Source organism: Mastigoproctus giganteus, chromosome 11, assembly GCF_048544385.1.
Source record: "Mastigoproctus giganteus isolate SK-2022 chromosome 11, ASM4854438v1, whole genome shotgun sequence".
In the NCBI taxonomy this organism is placed as follows: domain Eukaryota; kingdom Metazoa; phylum Arthropoda; class Arachnida; order Uropygi; family Thelyphonidae; genus Mastigoproctus; species Mastigoproctus giganteus.
Genome location: NC_143585.1, coordinates 32,381,124 through 32,398,268, shown reverse-complemented (window position 1 = coordinate 32,398,268; position 17,145 = coordinate 32,381,124). Strand labels below are relative to the sequence as shown.

The 17,145-nt window shown below is 37.8% G+C and overlaps 1 protein-coding gene across 2 annotated transcripts in view; it reads left to right on the top strand.

Annotated features, from left to right (window-relative positions):
• Positions 1 to 17,145, top strand: part of Mgtor (nuclear basket protein megator) — a 676,213-nt gene that overhangs the window by 415,598 nt on the left and 243,470 nt on the right. For both annotated transcript variants that reach the window (XM_090385135.1, XM_090385134.1), the window contains exon 36: positions 10,025 to 10,117. In XM_090385135.1, coding sequence (XP_090241261.1) covers positions 10,025 to 10,117 — 93 coding nt within the window. The remainder of the gene's footprint in view (positions 1 to 10,024; positions 10,118 to 17,145) is intronic.

Below are 17,145 nucleotides of genomic sequence, written 5' to 3'. Positions count from 1 at the left end.
TAATTTAACTCTTTTCTTTTAACCCAGCAACCCACTATTTGTTACAATTTCATTGCACTTGCCCCGACAGACAGCAGATTTTCTTTATTTCTGAAAAAAATGTTTTGAATTCTGCTTGTTGTATACCACTTTTAGCTCTTTTGATTGGATTGATTTGAATTTTGATTTGAATGGATTGCAATACTTCATGCAAATTTTTTATTTGTGAAATTTTTTTCATTTCATTTTATTTTTAAATGAAAAAAGAGGAATTTATAAATGTTTTTTCACACCAGTTATTTCCAATGAAACAAAACTTTTATTGCTTCTGCTGAGAAAAAAGAAATATATAAACTTACGATATAAACATGAAAGTATTGGTCACTTCCATTTTCAAGTTTATAATGCCATTAGGTGCCAAAATTCAAAAATTCATAATTGCTAAAATTCATACAATCATTCACATAAATAAACTGCCCATTTAAAACATTATGACCACCTACCTATTAGCGGGTATGTCTTCTTCTTGCCAGCGGCACTCTTGCTATGTTGCAAGACATGGACTCTGTAAGGCCTCTGAACTTTGCAGGAAGTATGCTGTACCATGTTGGCATGATTGTATCCTGTAGATCTGCAATAGTGCTATCGAACCATGTAATCCCAGAAATGTTATGTGAGATTCACATCTGGCGAATTTGGCTGTCAGGTTGGCACCTAGAAGTCGCTTTCTTGTCTGGCCAAAGATTCTAGAACAATTTCTCAGTATATATTATCCTGCTGGAACACACTTGAGCCATCCGGGAAGACAGTCACAATGGAAGTGTGAACCTGATCAGCCACAATGGATAGGTAGTTTTTAGCAATCAGTGTGTGGTCTAAGGGTATGAGAACTCCAAGAGATTCCCAGGAAAACATCCCACATGCCAAAGCAGTGCACCACCTTTTTCCTGTTGAATCAGACACCAGGTTGATTCCTCATCACAGTTTGTCAATAAAACCTCCGTATCTGCCATCCACATAGCATTAGTAGAAGCATGCGATGCAGGAAAGCAAGCTTATGCAGAATCAACAAAAAAAACCCCGCTTCGATTTCACCCCTCCGTTCATTCCAAATACCTGTCCAGCTCAGCCTTAAATTTATTTAGGCTATCAATTTCTACAACAAAAGATGGAAATCTGTTCCACTAATCAACTATCTGCTGGTTAAAGGCAAATTTCCACACATCTATCCTACATCTGTCTTTCCTCAATTTGAATTTATTCTCTCTCAGGTGATTATTCTGAGCAAAAGGAAGAATCCCATCAGCATTGAGCATAGTCAAACCATTCGAGGCTTTATACACCTCACTCAGATCACCTCACAGGTGCCTATTCTCCAAACCCTGCATTCTGCAAAACTTAAGCCGTTCTTCGTAAGAGCACCCCTTTGTTCCATTCACTAATATTGTTGCCCTTCTCTGTACTCGTTCCAGCAACTCTACATCCTTCTTGAAATGAGGCCTCCAGACCTGTATACAGTACTCTAGGTGTGGTCTGACCATTGCCTTATACAAGGGAATAATCACCTCCTTATCCCTGCTAGAAAAATTCCTATATATCATCGACAATACACCATGAGCTACTCTTGCAGCCCGTCTGCACTGCTCAGAAAACTTCATATCTGCCTGCACAACCACCCCCAGGTCCCTTCCATTCTCTACCACTGCCAGTGTAGTACCACAGAGTTGATACGTTGCTCTGGGGTTGCTGTTTCCCATATGTAGTACTTTACATTTGTCAATGTTAAACTTCATTTGCCACCTCTCAGCCCGTCTGCTCAACTTTTCTAGATCCCGTTGCAGCAGTGTACTGTCATTAGCAACCCTGCCAACCTTTGTATCGTCTGCAAACTTGGACATTAAGCCTGATATACCATCATCAATATCATTTATAAATAGGGAAAAGAACAATGGACCCAACACTGAATCCTGAGGGACTCCACTAATAACATTAGTCCATGAAGAGCAGTGTCCATTGATTACCACTCTGTCTTCTCCCACTCAACCATCCCTTTATCCATAGCAGCAATTTGCCTCCAATACCACACAGCTCCAATTTGTGCAGCTGTCTTCCATGCACAAGTATCAAAAGCCTTTCTAAGATCCAAATATAATATATCAAAGTTATTCCCTGCATCCAGTTGCTTTGTGACCACATCATAGTATCCAATCAAATTGTTCAGACAAGATCTCCCATTAACAAACCCATGCTGTGTCCGAGCTATAACTGAATTCTTGTCTAGATGATCCTGTAGTGCTTCTTTAATCAGTGTCTCCCTTAATTTCCCTGGAACAGAAGTTAAACTAAAAGGTCTATAATTACTTGTGTTGCAATTTGATTCTCCTTTGTGAATTGGGGTCACATTTGCACATCTCCAGTCCATGGATACCTCCCCTGAGCCCAAGGTAACTCATTATTATGGCTAAGGGTTTGCTTACTTCCTTTGCTGCCTCTTTTAATATAATTTGATAGATCCCATCCACCCCAGGTGCCTTTCTTATATTTATCTTCAACAATTTTTCCTCCAATTTCCTCTCAGTTATTACAAAATCATCTAGCTCAGTACCAGAGGTTAGTTGACCTCTGACATTCCCCTTCCTGAATAATTCCTCATGTGTGAATGTAGATGCAAAATACTCGTTTAGTTTGTTAGCCACCTGAGCTACGATGATCCATCAACAGTTGAACCATCGATATCCAGTGGACCAATCTGATTCATCCCTTCCTTCTAGAATTTACATACATAAAGAACCCTTTGCTGTTTTTCTTTGCATCCTTTGCCAAAGATTTCTCATAATCTGACTTTGCCTGCCTAACCTCCTACTTTGTGACTTGGTTACAGACCAACTTATATTGCTATTGCAGGCTTCCGTGTTACCCATTAATTTATATGTATCCCATGATTTTTCTTCTCTGCCACATATCTCATTAGTTCATCTGACATCCATTTAGGCCTAAACCTTGAACAATATTTTTTAGTTGGTGTGTAAAGCTTAGTAGCTTCCAAGATTAATTCTTTGAATGCTTCCCATTTTGAATTTGCTGTTGGTAACATCATCAGTTAATCCCACTGTATAGAATTTAAATACTGTCTCAGACCACCGTAGTCACTTTTACGAAAGCAAAAATCCTTCCCTTTACCCTTGATGGTAGTTACCTCTTTGAGTAAATCCCAATTCAGCACATTGTGATCACTGCCACCTAGTGGTTCCTTTATCTGCAGATTCTTAATGCAGGAAGAATCACTACTGATAATCAGTAGTGATATTACTCACTCTAATTGCCTCTCAAACATGCTAATGTAGAAAACAATCATCAAGTAAATCCACAAAAGCTTTGCTAGTGTGTGAGTGATCAACCCACAAATTCTAGTCAATATCCGGGAAATTAAAATCCCCCATTATAAGACTCTCTGATTTACTGGCCTACTCTATTTCCCTGTACAGGTTTTTATTATACTCATTGGAGTCATTAGACCTAACTCTCAATTTTGATTTCCCAGTGCTTATGTTACACCAAACTGTTATGTTACACTGCACTGTCCAGCAATGTCGACTGGCTGCACTTCCTTGGATTTTATGTGTTTCTTAATTTACAGCATAACCCCTTCTCCCTTCCTATCCTGTCTATCCTTCCTGTGCATATTGTACTTCCCAATTCCAGTTCTGCATTCCTTATATCTGTGTGACACCACATCTCTGATATCCCAACAATATTTGCCTTCGATGTTTTGACCAACACCTCAAATTCATCAAATTTATTTACGAAACCATTGGTGTACACGCAAGTATACATGCACCTGTTCCTATTCTTAACTACCCTAACCCAACCCATGTGTTTCCTTGTACTGCAATGACTCCCAGCAGTCTCTGAAATCCCCTGCATCTTGTTTTCCAGGCTGCTGCTCATTCGAATAGAAGCAGTGCAAGAATCACTTTCCCTTCTGCCAGTGGCTACATGTATCCCCCTAAGCTAGTAGTTTTCCGACCCACCTAACACTGCCTCGATAGCATCAGCAAATATTCTTGCACCCTTTCTATTTAAGTGTATCCCATCTCTGTAGAAGCAGTTTATCCTGCATAGCAGGAAATGTGATTCATCAGAAAAAGCAACTTTTTTCGCAGTCGTCAATGGTCCACTGATGCCATTCAGAATCAAATTTTAGGCATCGTTGGTGATGGGTGGCCATAAACATGGGTACCTTGACTTGGTGCCTATTTTAATGGCCTATACAGAGGAGAGTTTGTTGGAAATGCTAGTCATCCTCTGATTAAAATCCACGCTCAGCCCTTCCACTGTCTATGTCTATTGGCTCGCACAAGGCTGGCCAGCCTATCTCCACGATGACTATTGACCCAGCAAGTAATACTTTTGGGACACCTTAAATCCTGCACGCACCACAAACACCCAACAAGATTTTCATTTTCTGTATTGCTGTAGCCCTTCAACCAATACCCAACAGTCAACCCCTTTTCACTGACGAAATGCACATTTCATATTAAAATACAGTCATAGGATTGTTTACCAGTACATAACATTTTGTCTAACATTTTTCTGTCTGGACATCTATTTGATATCAACTTTATGCTGATTTTGAATATTTCAACAAAAAAACTGTTGCACTTGGGTACCCTTCAGAAATGTCAAAATTTAATTTATAACACTGGCCCTGCTTCCTAGACTTTGTTGTTTGAGTACATGTTAGCATTTCCCCAAGAAAGAGAAGATCTGAACTCAGCTTTTGTTTTTCTAACCTGGCTGAGTATTCTGTGATATTCAGCATTGCTATGAGGAATTGTTAAAATGGCAAGCATTCTTAAATAATTTGTTATATTTCAAGCTTTCTTGGGCACATGTGATCCTTAGTTTCTCAACTAAGGACCACTGTCCATCGATCTTTTCCTCTTTCATAATAGCATCTGATAGAGTCTCACACTGAAATTGACAGAACTGATACTGCGAAACATCAATTGCTTCATCTCTTTCTTTATCTTTAATTACGCTAAGAAATATCGGAAACTTTCCCAAAAAAGTTTTGAATTTGAAAATGATGCACAGCTATTGATTTGTCACTGTGTGTGAAAGAACAGAATTGTTTCCTGTTGTTTTAGACTCTCCTTGGCAGTATAAATGCCTATGACTAAGTCAGAATAACCCTTCTGATTTAGTTTGTTAAAAGTAATTAATTTCCAATAGGAAAGAAGATTTGAAAACTAGGTAAAATTTTTAAATTTTCAAATGTTGGCGTAATATGTAAAAGAAAGAAGTATGAACAGACTTGCTATATGATTGAGAATAACATGCCTGGTATTAGCAGCTTGCTTGGCCTGTTTAGGATTGAGTTCATCAATTTTTCAAAACTTCTGAATCATGAAATGGATTTGAATACGAGTCAATTACCATCCATTACTGATTGCTTGTTGTACTTTTCAATTTGGTAACTCTGTTAAGTTTGCATATTATATTTCTTGCCATTTCTAACATTTTCTTTAAACTGACTTGCCAAAGATAGTCAACATACATATACATGCTTCAAAATGTTTTTACCCCAGTGGCATACATCAATTTAAACTGTTTAAATCTGTCTTTCCTCTTTGGAACTTCTTACATGATAATAGTAAATTTCCACCAAGTATTCATCCACTTTCACAAGGAAGGCATGAATATCTCTTTTCAGCACACAAAAAATAATAAGATTACAAGGACAGCCTATTACCAGCCAAGTGCTCAGGCTCCTCTTTTAATAGGCACCCAAGTGTAAAGTGATTTTCTTGAGTAATATATAGAGTGATATTTCTGAGTGATTTAGTTTTGTTTTATTTCTAGTGCCTTTCTCTCTTTAGTTCATCGTAAGTGATTCTGTACTAAAAGGTTTCAAGTAAGGCCTCAGGAAGGAAATTCTCCTTTCTTTTCTTAGCATATTTATTAATTTATTTACTAATTAAACTAACTTATCCAGTGCTTGTGGTCACTTCTACCTCCACACGGCATTGCCAGAAATGTGGGTGGAAAGACAACATCCACAACTAAAAGGAGCTCAAAATGGATTTCACAAGTTATCCACCAATAGAGCCAACATGCTCTAACCTTGACATCATGAATGAAAAAGACCACAAGTTCTCACGGGTAAAACAGATTAAATGTGGGTGTAAAGACAACATCTGTAAAGGAGCTCAAAATGGATTTCAGAACTTATCCACCGATAGAGCCAACAACTCTTTGTGGATGAAAAGAACACAGCAATTAGAGTATGCTGTCTCTCCTCCTCCTCCTCCTCCTATGTGCCCAAACCGCAAAGAAAATTATCCGGCCTTCTCTAAGACTTGTGAATTATGGACACTTGAGGAAAAAAATTCAAAACTATAAGGTTGTAAACAAAGTAACTTATCCAGAAGCATGAAAACAAATCTTCGCAAGCTCTTAGGCAGACACTTTTAAAGGCTGCAAAACAGTTGCCATTTAAACAGATGGCTCAGTTGCTTCAAACATATATCTGGCTACCTGATTAGTACTTTTGCCTTGTCAGAAAAAAACATATCCTTTGTTGAGATAACTAACATACAATCACCATTGCACCTGAAAAAGAGCCACCCCACAGGAACTAACCAAAGCAAAGCTCACTGTTTCTAGGGAAACAAAACTATTGATTTGACTAACATGGAAATAGATTATCAGGTGGAAGAAACTGATGCAGTACTCGTGCTACATGCTGAAGATGACATGGATGGTGGTTGCCGTTTCTTCCCAAAAAAAGATAAGCCAAAACAGGACCTACAACAGTTAATTCCTAAAAGAAGCAGTCAGATCAAGCATCCATATCTAAACCTAAGTAATGCAATGGAATTTCCAAGGCTTGTAAAGCAAAATTGATGAGCTAGCAACCTAGTTTAACTGTATGATCATATTAGTGCATGTGTGAGCCTACAAGCAACTTAACTGTGGGGTGTCTCCAAAGGTCAGAACCTATGGTGCCTCCGTAGCCAGGTGAGCAGGAACAGAAGTGCGTAGCACACTCTTCTTGATTAGACAGGGGTTCGAGCCCGTGACCACCAAATACGGAGGATAGGGAAAGGTCAGGGAATGACAACTGCATATCCCCGGAGCAATATGGCCTTAGTTGCTAATTCTCCTAAAAACCAAATAACAAACAGTAAGAATCTATATTATGTATAGTCTTCCATATGACAGACAGAATCACAGAGTCATCTGCTCATGGGGGAGTTGTGGTTCTTGTTAAATCTAATATCCTGTCCAGACATTCCCCTCCAAACTATGTTAGTGCCAGTATGCGTCATCATTGGAATTTAAATTTATATCCCACCAAATTTTTTGCTTGCTTGTACTGATTTTAATAATGTTTTCACTCAGGTTTCACTTCCACTTTGTATTTTTGGAATTCTGGATGCTAGAGGTATTCTAATAGCATCTTTATTGGACGACTACCAACTCACTTTGTGATACACTGTATCTCACACTTATGTTCATCTTCTAACAGGTGCTCCATCTGCTTTAGATCTATTAATATGTTATCCTATCTATCCTAGTATGGAATGGTCAGTACTCTGTGATCAATTCCCTATTACCCATAAAATGCAAACTTAGTTGATCCATTAGTTTTCAAGTTTCACCTCCTGGAACTTCCATATGGCAGACTGGGATAGTTATTCAAAACACATCTATTTTGATGATCAGCTGATTCGGTCCTCTTCTATTGCAGATGCAACTGTACACACACACACACACACACACACACACACACACACACACACACACACACACACACACACACACACACACACACACACCAAATATTACCTGCTGCCACTGTGTCAGTTCCAAAATCACAAACAGGTGGACGATGGTGGAATAGGAACTGTGCCCTTGTGAAATCAACAATGATTAAAGCCTGGAATCAATTCTGTATATTTTCCACTGCTTATAATCTTAATTACAAGAAACTCAAAGCCAAAGCACAACAAATCAGATGGAAGGCCAAACAAGTATCGTGGCTTTAATTTGCCATTAATAAAGACAGATTTCAGATTAATTTTGAAAGGAATTCAGGCTTTTAATGGGAATATCATCAAGTAGCTGCCCCGATCCTCTACTGGAGGGGAGGGGGGTCATGATTTTTCCTCTTCTACTTACATCATGGAAACACTTGCTCAAGCTTTCCCTGCAGTATCAGCTGCTACTGCAGGTTCCTATCCACATAATCAACCTTTTATATTAATAGAACGTAAAACAGTCTTTGCATACCTCTTCTAGCAATATTGCAGGCCTGGATTGAATGTGTAATGAATTGCCCTTTTATATGTAGTTAGTCTGAATTAGCATGTATTGAATAGAAGGTTTTGTGTTACATTACATTTTAAAATGAGTGATTCCACAGAGCAGTGAATTTGCATCAGATTTTGTTTCAAATAAGGGGAAAGTGCAACAGAAATCCTTGAAATATTAAAACCAGCTTTTGGATAAGATTCCACATGTCGGTTGAAAACTTTTCAGTGTTCACAAAGTTTAAAGAGAGCTGATTATCTGTTGAAGATTGCCATCAATCTGGCCACCCCTTCAACTTCAAAAAACCATTGACTCAATGGCTCATGTTCGTGACCTGATCAGGTGTGATCAGCATTTAACTATCCATGAAGTTGCTGTTAAAATTGGCATTTCTTATGGGACAAATAAAACAAGTTTTGCATTTACCAAAGAATTCATGCAGCATTGTTGAATTTGCTGTATTATCTTGCTGTTTGTTTGTTTGTTGTTTGGTTTTTAGGAGCATTAGCAACTAAGGCCATATTGCTCCGGGATATGCGGTGGTCATTCCCTGACCTTTCCGCATCCTCCGTATTTGGTGGTGACGGGCTCGAACCCCGGTCTAATCAAGAAGCGTGTGCTACGCACTGCTGCTCCTTCCCACCTGGCTACGGAGGCGCCTTATCTTGCTGAAACCAGCAGCGTTGCTCATTGCATTCCAATAAGGATGTAAAATCCATTATCAGTTCCTGGAAACATTCAGCAGTTATCATATCACTAAAGAAAATGGGACCAATATCTTTCTGTGAAGAGACGGCACACCATGCATTAACTTTCAAGGAGTGCTATGGTCTTTCGTGAAAGACATGGAATTTCAGCACTCCATATTCTACTGTTTTGAATGTTAATGTATCCACTCGGATGAAACCATGCTTCATCAGTATAGAAAAATTTATCTGAAATGTTAATACCCTCAAATGAAGCATGTAAACTGCTTACAGTATTGAATTCGTTGTTTCCCATCAGGTTCCTGCAGGACATGTACCCAATATGGACAGAGTTTTAAAATCTTTGTAGCCTTATGTACACCTCTATAAAACAATCCAGTCTGCAACGGAAGTTTTGTCAGGAATTTTTGTGGAGTGCATAATAAATTCAGACAAATATTGCTGACGTGATTATCAGCTAACACTGATGGCTGATGAGGACTTTTTCTGTTCTTTGGATTTCTTGTCTCATGGGAATATTTCACCAAACTAGATATTGTTCATTTATTTGACACAGGAGAACTGGGAAATGCATCATAAATTCATTCTGGCAGGTTAAATAAGAATGAGATATCGGGTAGTGTTAGACAATGAATACTCGTCACACTTGTAAAAAATGCATGTTTGCACTTTGTCTGTTGCACAGTGGCTGCCATGAGTTTGTTACAAAATCATGTGACCTGTGCAGTTTCTTCTGTGCTGATTTAATCGCATTTGTGTATGATACAAGTCAAACTGCCTTTCGCCCACCAGTAAATATTTCACTGTGGGTTGCATGACTTTTTGCTCCCCCTATATTATTGTCATAAAGCTTGTCACTATTTCCAGTTCATCTAAATACCATTGTATCTTCAAAGCTGTTTTAGATCTGTAATGATATATTCTGTTATGCAGAAATACTGTTCCCAATTAAGAGTGCATGACATGCAAAAAAGTTCAGTTTTCTTTTTATTAAAATTTTATTTACCTTGGTTTTTCAGGTCAAAAGGATTCACTTACCAAAGAAAAGGATAATCAAAATAAGGAAATAACTAGCCTTAAACTTGAGATTTCAACCCTGAGACAAGAATCGGGTAATTTTCATTTTCTGCCAAAATTATTAATTACAATTGCCAAGAAATATTCTGAAAATCCAAATTCATTTTCTCGTAATTAGTATTTAAAATTAATCAATTGATGAAATATGTATCAGAAAGTGCTATTTGGATATGTACAGATTATCAAAAGACTTAACGGCTCTTGCTCTTTCATATAATTAAACATCGGACTCTTAATGTTTGTTAACTGTTTGAACCATTTCATTAAAATGAAACCAACACAGTGTTGTATATGTCATGTTGTCATTTATTGATGTCCTTTAGCATTAATGAAGAACTTGAACAACTTGCTGAATTGTTTTAATTAATTGTATTTCATAGAATAATAGTGGCCTTGTTGTTAAAAATATTTTCTTGATATTAACTGTATGCAATTATATACTATCTACACTTTGTGTTAAGGCTTCATTATCTGCTGTAAGTGATAGGACAAAACTGTACTTTCAAATGAACAGAGAAATACTAATTTGAGTTTTTCCCCCATTTGTGAATTGTTAGTATTGCTTACCAGATCCATGGGTATGTATCAAGTGAATGTTCAAAGCTTACCAAAGTGGAATAGGAAGATAAGTTGTTCAGTGATTTTGGGATTAATGTACAATTTTTTGATTAATACTGTTTCTTTTCTAGAATTTCCATCAAATATTTATTGACTATGTGGAAGAGCACAAAATTAAGTAATGGATTGTACTGGTAATATTTTAATTATGATACAGTAGTTGAAGTTGTCTTACATGAAAGTATAGTGGTTTTTCCATTTGGCACTCATTTGGAGAATGCTGAGTTTGGATCCCATCATAGACCAGAGGAACTCTTATTAAACGGCTCTTCATTTGGGACTTTGATGGTTAGCTAGTCTCGATGAGGGAGCGGGAGCCGGGGGGGGTATGCTTTTTAGCCTATCTAACATGCAGATGGGTCTGTGAACATTTGTACAGAGGAAACACACACACACCTGCTCTGCAATACAACCTTAGGTGCTAATAAACTATAGCATTAGCATTAGCATTAGTAGAGGCATTTGATGCAAGAAAGCAAGCTTATACAGCATCAGCCAAAAAAAAAAAACCCACTTCCACTTCACCCCTCTGTTCGTTCAAAATACCTGTCCAGCTGAGCCTTAAACTTATTTAGGCTATCAACCTCCACCACAAGGGATGGAAGTCTGTTCCACCAACCAACCACCCGCTGGCTAAAGGCAAATTTCCGCACATCTATCCTACATCTGTCTTTCCTCAATTTGAATTTATGCCCTCTCAGGTGATTTTTCTGAGCTAGAGGAAGAATCCCATCAGCATTGAGCATGCTTAAACCATTCAAGGCTTTATTCACCTCTATCAGATCACCTCGCTGGTGCCTAGTCTCCAGACACTGTAATTTGCAAAACTTAAGCCTTTCTTCGTAAGAGCACCCCTTTGTTCCATTCACTAATCTTGTTGCCCTTCTCTGTACTCGTTCCAGCAGCTCTACATCCTTCTTGAAATGAGGCCTCCAGACCTGTATACAGTACTCTAGGTGTGGCCTGACCATTGCCTTATACAAGGGAATAATCACCTCCTTATCCCTGCTGGAAAAATTCCTTTATATCATTGACAATACTCCATGAACTACTCTTGCAGCCCGTCTGCACTGCTCAGAGAACTTCATATCTGCCTGCACAACCACCCTCAACCTTTCCAGATCCTGTTGCAGCAGCATAGTGTCAGTAGTGTCCTTGACAACCCTGCCAACCTTTGTATCGTCGGCAAACTTGGACATTAAGCTTGATATACAATCATCAATATCATTTATAAATACAGAAAACAATAATGGATCCAACACTGATCCCTGAGGGACTCCACTAATAACATTAGTCCACGATGAGCAGTGTCCATTGATTACCACTCTCTGTCTTCTCCCCCTCAACCACCCCTTTATCCATAGCAGCAATTTGCCTCCAATGTCACACTGCTCCAATTTGTGTAGCAGTCTTCCATGTGCAGCAGTATCAAAAGCCTTTCTAAGATCCAAGTATATAATATCAAAGTTATTCCCTGCATCCAGTTCTTTTGTGACTGCATCATAGTATCCAATCAAGTTGGTCAGGCAAGACTTCCCCTTAACAAAACCATGCTGTGTCTGAGCTATAACTGAAGTCTTGTCTAAATGATCCTGCAGTGCTTCTTTAACCAGTGCCTCCATTAATTTTCCTGGAACAGAAGTTAAACTCACAGGTCTATAATTACTTGTGTCAGCCTTTGATCCTCCTTTGTGAATTGGGGTCACATTTGCACATCTCCAGTCTGTGGGTACCTCCCCTGAGTCCAAGGAAGCTCTCATAATTATGGCTAAGGGTTTGCTTACTTCCTTTGCTGCCTCCTTTAATATAACTGGATAGATCCCATCCACCCCGGGTGCCTTTCTTGTGTTTATCTTCAACAATTTATCCTCCACTTTACTCTCAGTTATTACAAGATTCTCTAGCCTACTGCTAGAGTTGAATACACCTCTGGCTTTCCCCTCGCTAAATAACTCCTCATGTGTGAATGTCGATGCAAAATATTCATTTAGTTTGTTAGCAGGATTCATCATCAGTTGACTTTGATTTCAGCATTTGACATCAACAGTTGATTTCTCTGGGGTTACTGCTACCCATATGCTGTACTTGGCATTTGTGAGTGTTAAACTTCGGTTGCCACTTCTCAGCCTCTCTGCACATCTTTTCCAGGTCCTGTTGCAGCAGCATACTGTCATTACTGTTATTAACAACCGTGCCAACCTTTGTATCATCTGCAAACTTTGACATTGAGCTTGATATACTTTCATCAATATCATTGATAAATATAAAAAACAACAATGGGCCCAACACCGAACCCTGGAGGACACGACTAATAACATTAGTTCATGAACAGCAATGTCCATTGATTACCACTCCGTCTTCTCCCACTCAACCATCCTTTTATCCATTGTAGCAACTTTCCCTTAATCCCATACTCTCCAGTTTGTACAGTAGCCTTCCATTTGGAACAGTATCAAAAGCTTTCCAGAAATCTAAGATTATGATATCAAAATTATTTTTTGTATCCAGTTGCATTGTGACCACATCATAGTGTTCAATCAAATTGGTCAGACAAGACTCCCTCTTAAAAATCCCATGCTGTGTCTGAACTATAACTGTGGTCTTGTATAGATGATCATGCAGTGCTTCTTTAATTAGTGACTCCATTGTTTCCTGTAACAGAATTGAATCTACCAGATCTGTAATTACTGGTGTTACCCTTTGATCCCCCTTTGTGAATTGGGGATACTTTTTGCATATCTCTAGTCCATGGGAACTTCCCTTGAGTCCAAAGGTGCTCTCATAATTATGGTTAGGGTTTGCTTACTTCCTTTGCACCTCCTTTAATATAACTGGATAGATCCCATCTGCCCCAGATGCCCCTCTTTTGTTTACCTTCGACAATTTCTCCTCCACTTTTCTTGCTCTGAGTTATTACATTTAAATCCCTGTTAGAGTTTGATAAACATCTGGCTTTCTCCTCATTGAATAACTCCTCGTGTGTGAATGTAGATGCAAAATACTTATTTAGTTTGGCAGCTATCTGAGCAGGATCATTAACTATCGATATCAAGTGGACCAATCTGATTCATCCCCTTCTTATAGGAAGGGGATGAATCAGATATGAGTAAAAGAGTCTTTGCATCCTTTGCAAAAGATTTCTCATAGTTTGCCTTTGCTTGCTTAACCTTCTTTGTGACTTGATTACAGACCAGCTTATATGTACCATAGGCTTCTGTGCCTCCTGATAATTTAAATGCATCCTATGCATTTTTCTTCAACATGAGTCTCATTAGTTCATCTGACATCCATTTGGGCCTAAACCTAAAATAATATTTCTTAGTTTGTACAAAAAACCTTGTAGCTTCCAAAATTACTTCTTTGAATGCTTCCCATTTAGTATTTGCTGTTGGTAACATCATCAGTTGGTCCCACTGTATAGAATTTAAAACATCTCTTAGACCACTATAGTCACCTTTACAAAAGCACAAACCCCTGATCGTAGTTATATCTTTAAGTAAATCCCACATCAGTACACCATGATCACTGCCACCTAATGGCTCCTTTATCTGTAAATTCCTAATGCATGAATAATCAGACTAATTCCTAAAGCATGAATAATCTTCTACCCACAAATAATCATGGGTAGAAGTAACCCCAGAGAAACGTACCAACTGTGTTGTACTACACTTAAGGTGGTAGAAAATGAAAAAGATCTGGGAGTATTTGTGCAGTCAGATAGTAGAAAATGAAAAAGATCTGGGAGTAATTGTGCAGGTAGATATGAAGTTTTCTCAGCAGTGCAGACAGGCTGCCAGAGCAGATCATGTGGTATTGTAAATGATATACAGGAATTTTGCTAGTAGGGAAAAGGAGGTGTTATCCCTTTGTATAGTGCCGTGGTCAGGCCACACCTTGAGTACAGTGTACAGATCTGTAGTCCTCATTTTAGGAAGGATATAGAGTTGCTTGAGCTTTTACAAAGAAGGGCAACAAGATTGATGAGGGGAATGAAGGGGGTTCTCTTATCAAGAACCTGAGGAGGCATAAATTCAAATTGAGGCGACAAATTTCCGCGACAATAGATGTGCAGAAATTTATCTTTAGCCAGCGTGTGGTTAATTGATGAAACAAACTTCCATCCAGTTGTTGTAGAACTGGACAAACTTTTACAGGTTATGGGAGTGTGAAATTGGGTTTTTTTTTGGCTTATGCTACATAAGCTCATATGCCTGCTTTCTTGCATCACATGCCTTCATTACTACTACTTCTTTGCATGTGAATGTAAATGCAAAAGAGTTGTTTAGTTTGTCAGCCACCAAAACAGAATCATCAATAGTTAATTCCATTCATATCTATTGGGGCAGTATGGTTCAATCTTTTCGTACTAGTTATAATTTAATCAAAAATTAAATAAATGAATAAAACGTAACAAATAAGTATTTGTTACTTTTCTTTGTATTCTTAGCAGAAAACTTATAATCTTCCTTAGCTTGCCTAATCATCTTAATGACTAGATTGCAGACCAATTTATTTTTACTGTAGGGGTCCTGTGACATGACCCCTGATAATTAATAATAATTTTCCTTCTCTGCATTTTCCTTCTCTGCCACTAGTCTCATCATTCATCTGACATCCATTTAGGTATAGACATATGTTAGGTAAACAATATCTTTTAGTTGATATAAAATGCAATGGTATAATTAGCTTCTGAAATTACTTCTCTGAATGCTCATGATTTAGAAATTGTAGTTTGTAACATCATCAGTTGGTTCCACTGAATATAATTTAATAACTGTCTGGGACTATTGTAGTGACCTTTATAAAAATAAAATCCCTCCCCTTTACCTTTGACAGCAGATATGACTTTAAGTAGATCTCACATTAGTATGCTGCAATCATGCTACCTTGTGTTTCCTTATGTATGAAGTGGAGAATCCTAATGTAAGAAGAGTCTCTACTGATAATCAGATTAAAAATATTTCTTTCCCTAATATTCTTTGGACAAGGAGGTGATTATCCCTTTGTGGCAAAATGCCATAAACACCCTTTAATAAAGCAGTGGTTAGGTTGAGTCTTGAGTATGGCATACAGATCCTCATTTTAGAAAGGATTTGTATCTGTGAAATGGCTGCAGAGAAGAGTGAAAAGATTAATCATAGGTACAAAAAGTACTCTTACCGAGAAAATGCTTGCTATGTAAATTGCACTGTTTCAAAACTGGCCACCTATAAGGATACCTGATACCTAATTGAAATATTTAGTGCTTTATATGGATTGAATGAACTGAATTATTTTGGCATCCTTATTCTTTCTCAGATGACACACAAGGGAATATACAGCAAACCCCCGCTATTTGCGGGGGTTACATTCCTGAGAAATGTCGCGAATACTGAGTTATGACTCCCATAGTAATAAAGGGGTTCCGTTCCAAAGTATGAAATATATAAGAAAAATTAGTCTAAAATTTTGTCTATGTATGTATGTATGTATTACATGTACCTTCATAATATGACTATGTACATAGACAGTACATAGTGAAATGCAAGCATATGGCATCGAAATGAAAATAAGAAACAATTTAATATTAAATGTAATATTTATTAGAAATTTCAAACAAATCTTTCAAACCAGCGCCTTTGCTAGCAAAAAAACTTATCCCGCCAGTGCTATCACCTGTTTCACTCAAGTGTTGATAAAGGAGTTTTGCCTTTTCACGGATGATGAGTGAACTTAACGGAATTTTATTTTGAGTTCGGTCTTCTATCCACAGATTTAAAGCCTTTTCCATTTTTTCTAATTTAACATCACGAGTTACAGAGCAAATTTTTGAAGCAATTAGCGCATTTTCACGGACACTACGGCGGATTTTTTCTTCCGATTTTTTGATTGATCGTACCGTTGACTCATTGATTTTATGTTTTGCCACTGAGGAGACACTTTCACCATTAGAAATTTTATCTAATAACTCAATTTTATTCGCTAATGTCATCACCTTCTTTGATATTTTCACATTTCTCTTGTTATTCGTAGCCATATTTTTGTAGGGGTTAGAAAGAACTTGTCCACAATAAAGTCACTTTCTTCCATTAACACTTGAAAAAGTCTGTTTTACACTGCAAAACGGTAGATTTATCATTTTTGTAAGCATATCAATTTATAAATTGATAAATTTATTCAATTTATAAGCATATAAATTAAAAGCAAAAGACGAAACCTTCCATGACAAGCGCATAACACATTTACAAGGATTAGCGAGAAACATCCACGCTCGCCATTTTGTTACCCCTCTCCCCCCCACCCACTGAGCGCTGTTTTGACCGGGAAAGATAATTTTAGCCATGCCCATGTTTTTTTATGGCGGAAAATATTCACAGCGCTTTAAAATTCACATTTTTTTAGGTTTCATTTTATATTAACGGCGATCGCGAAACCGCGAATACAGATACCGCAAATAGTGGGGGTT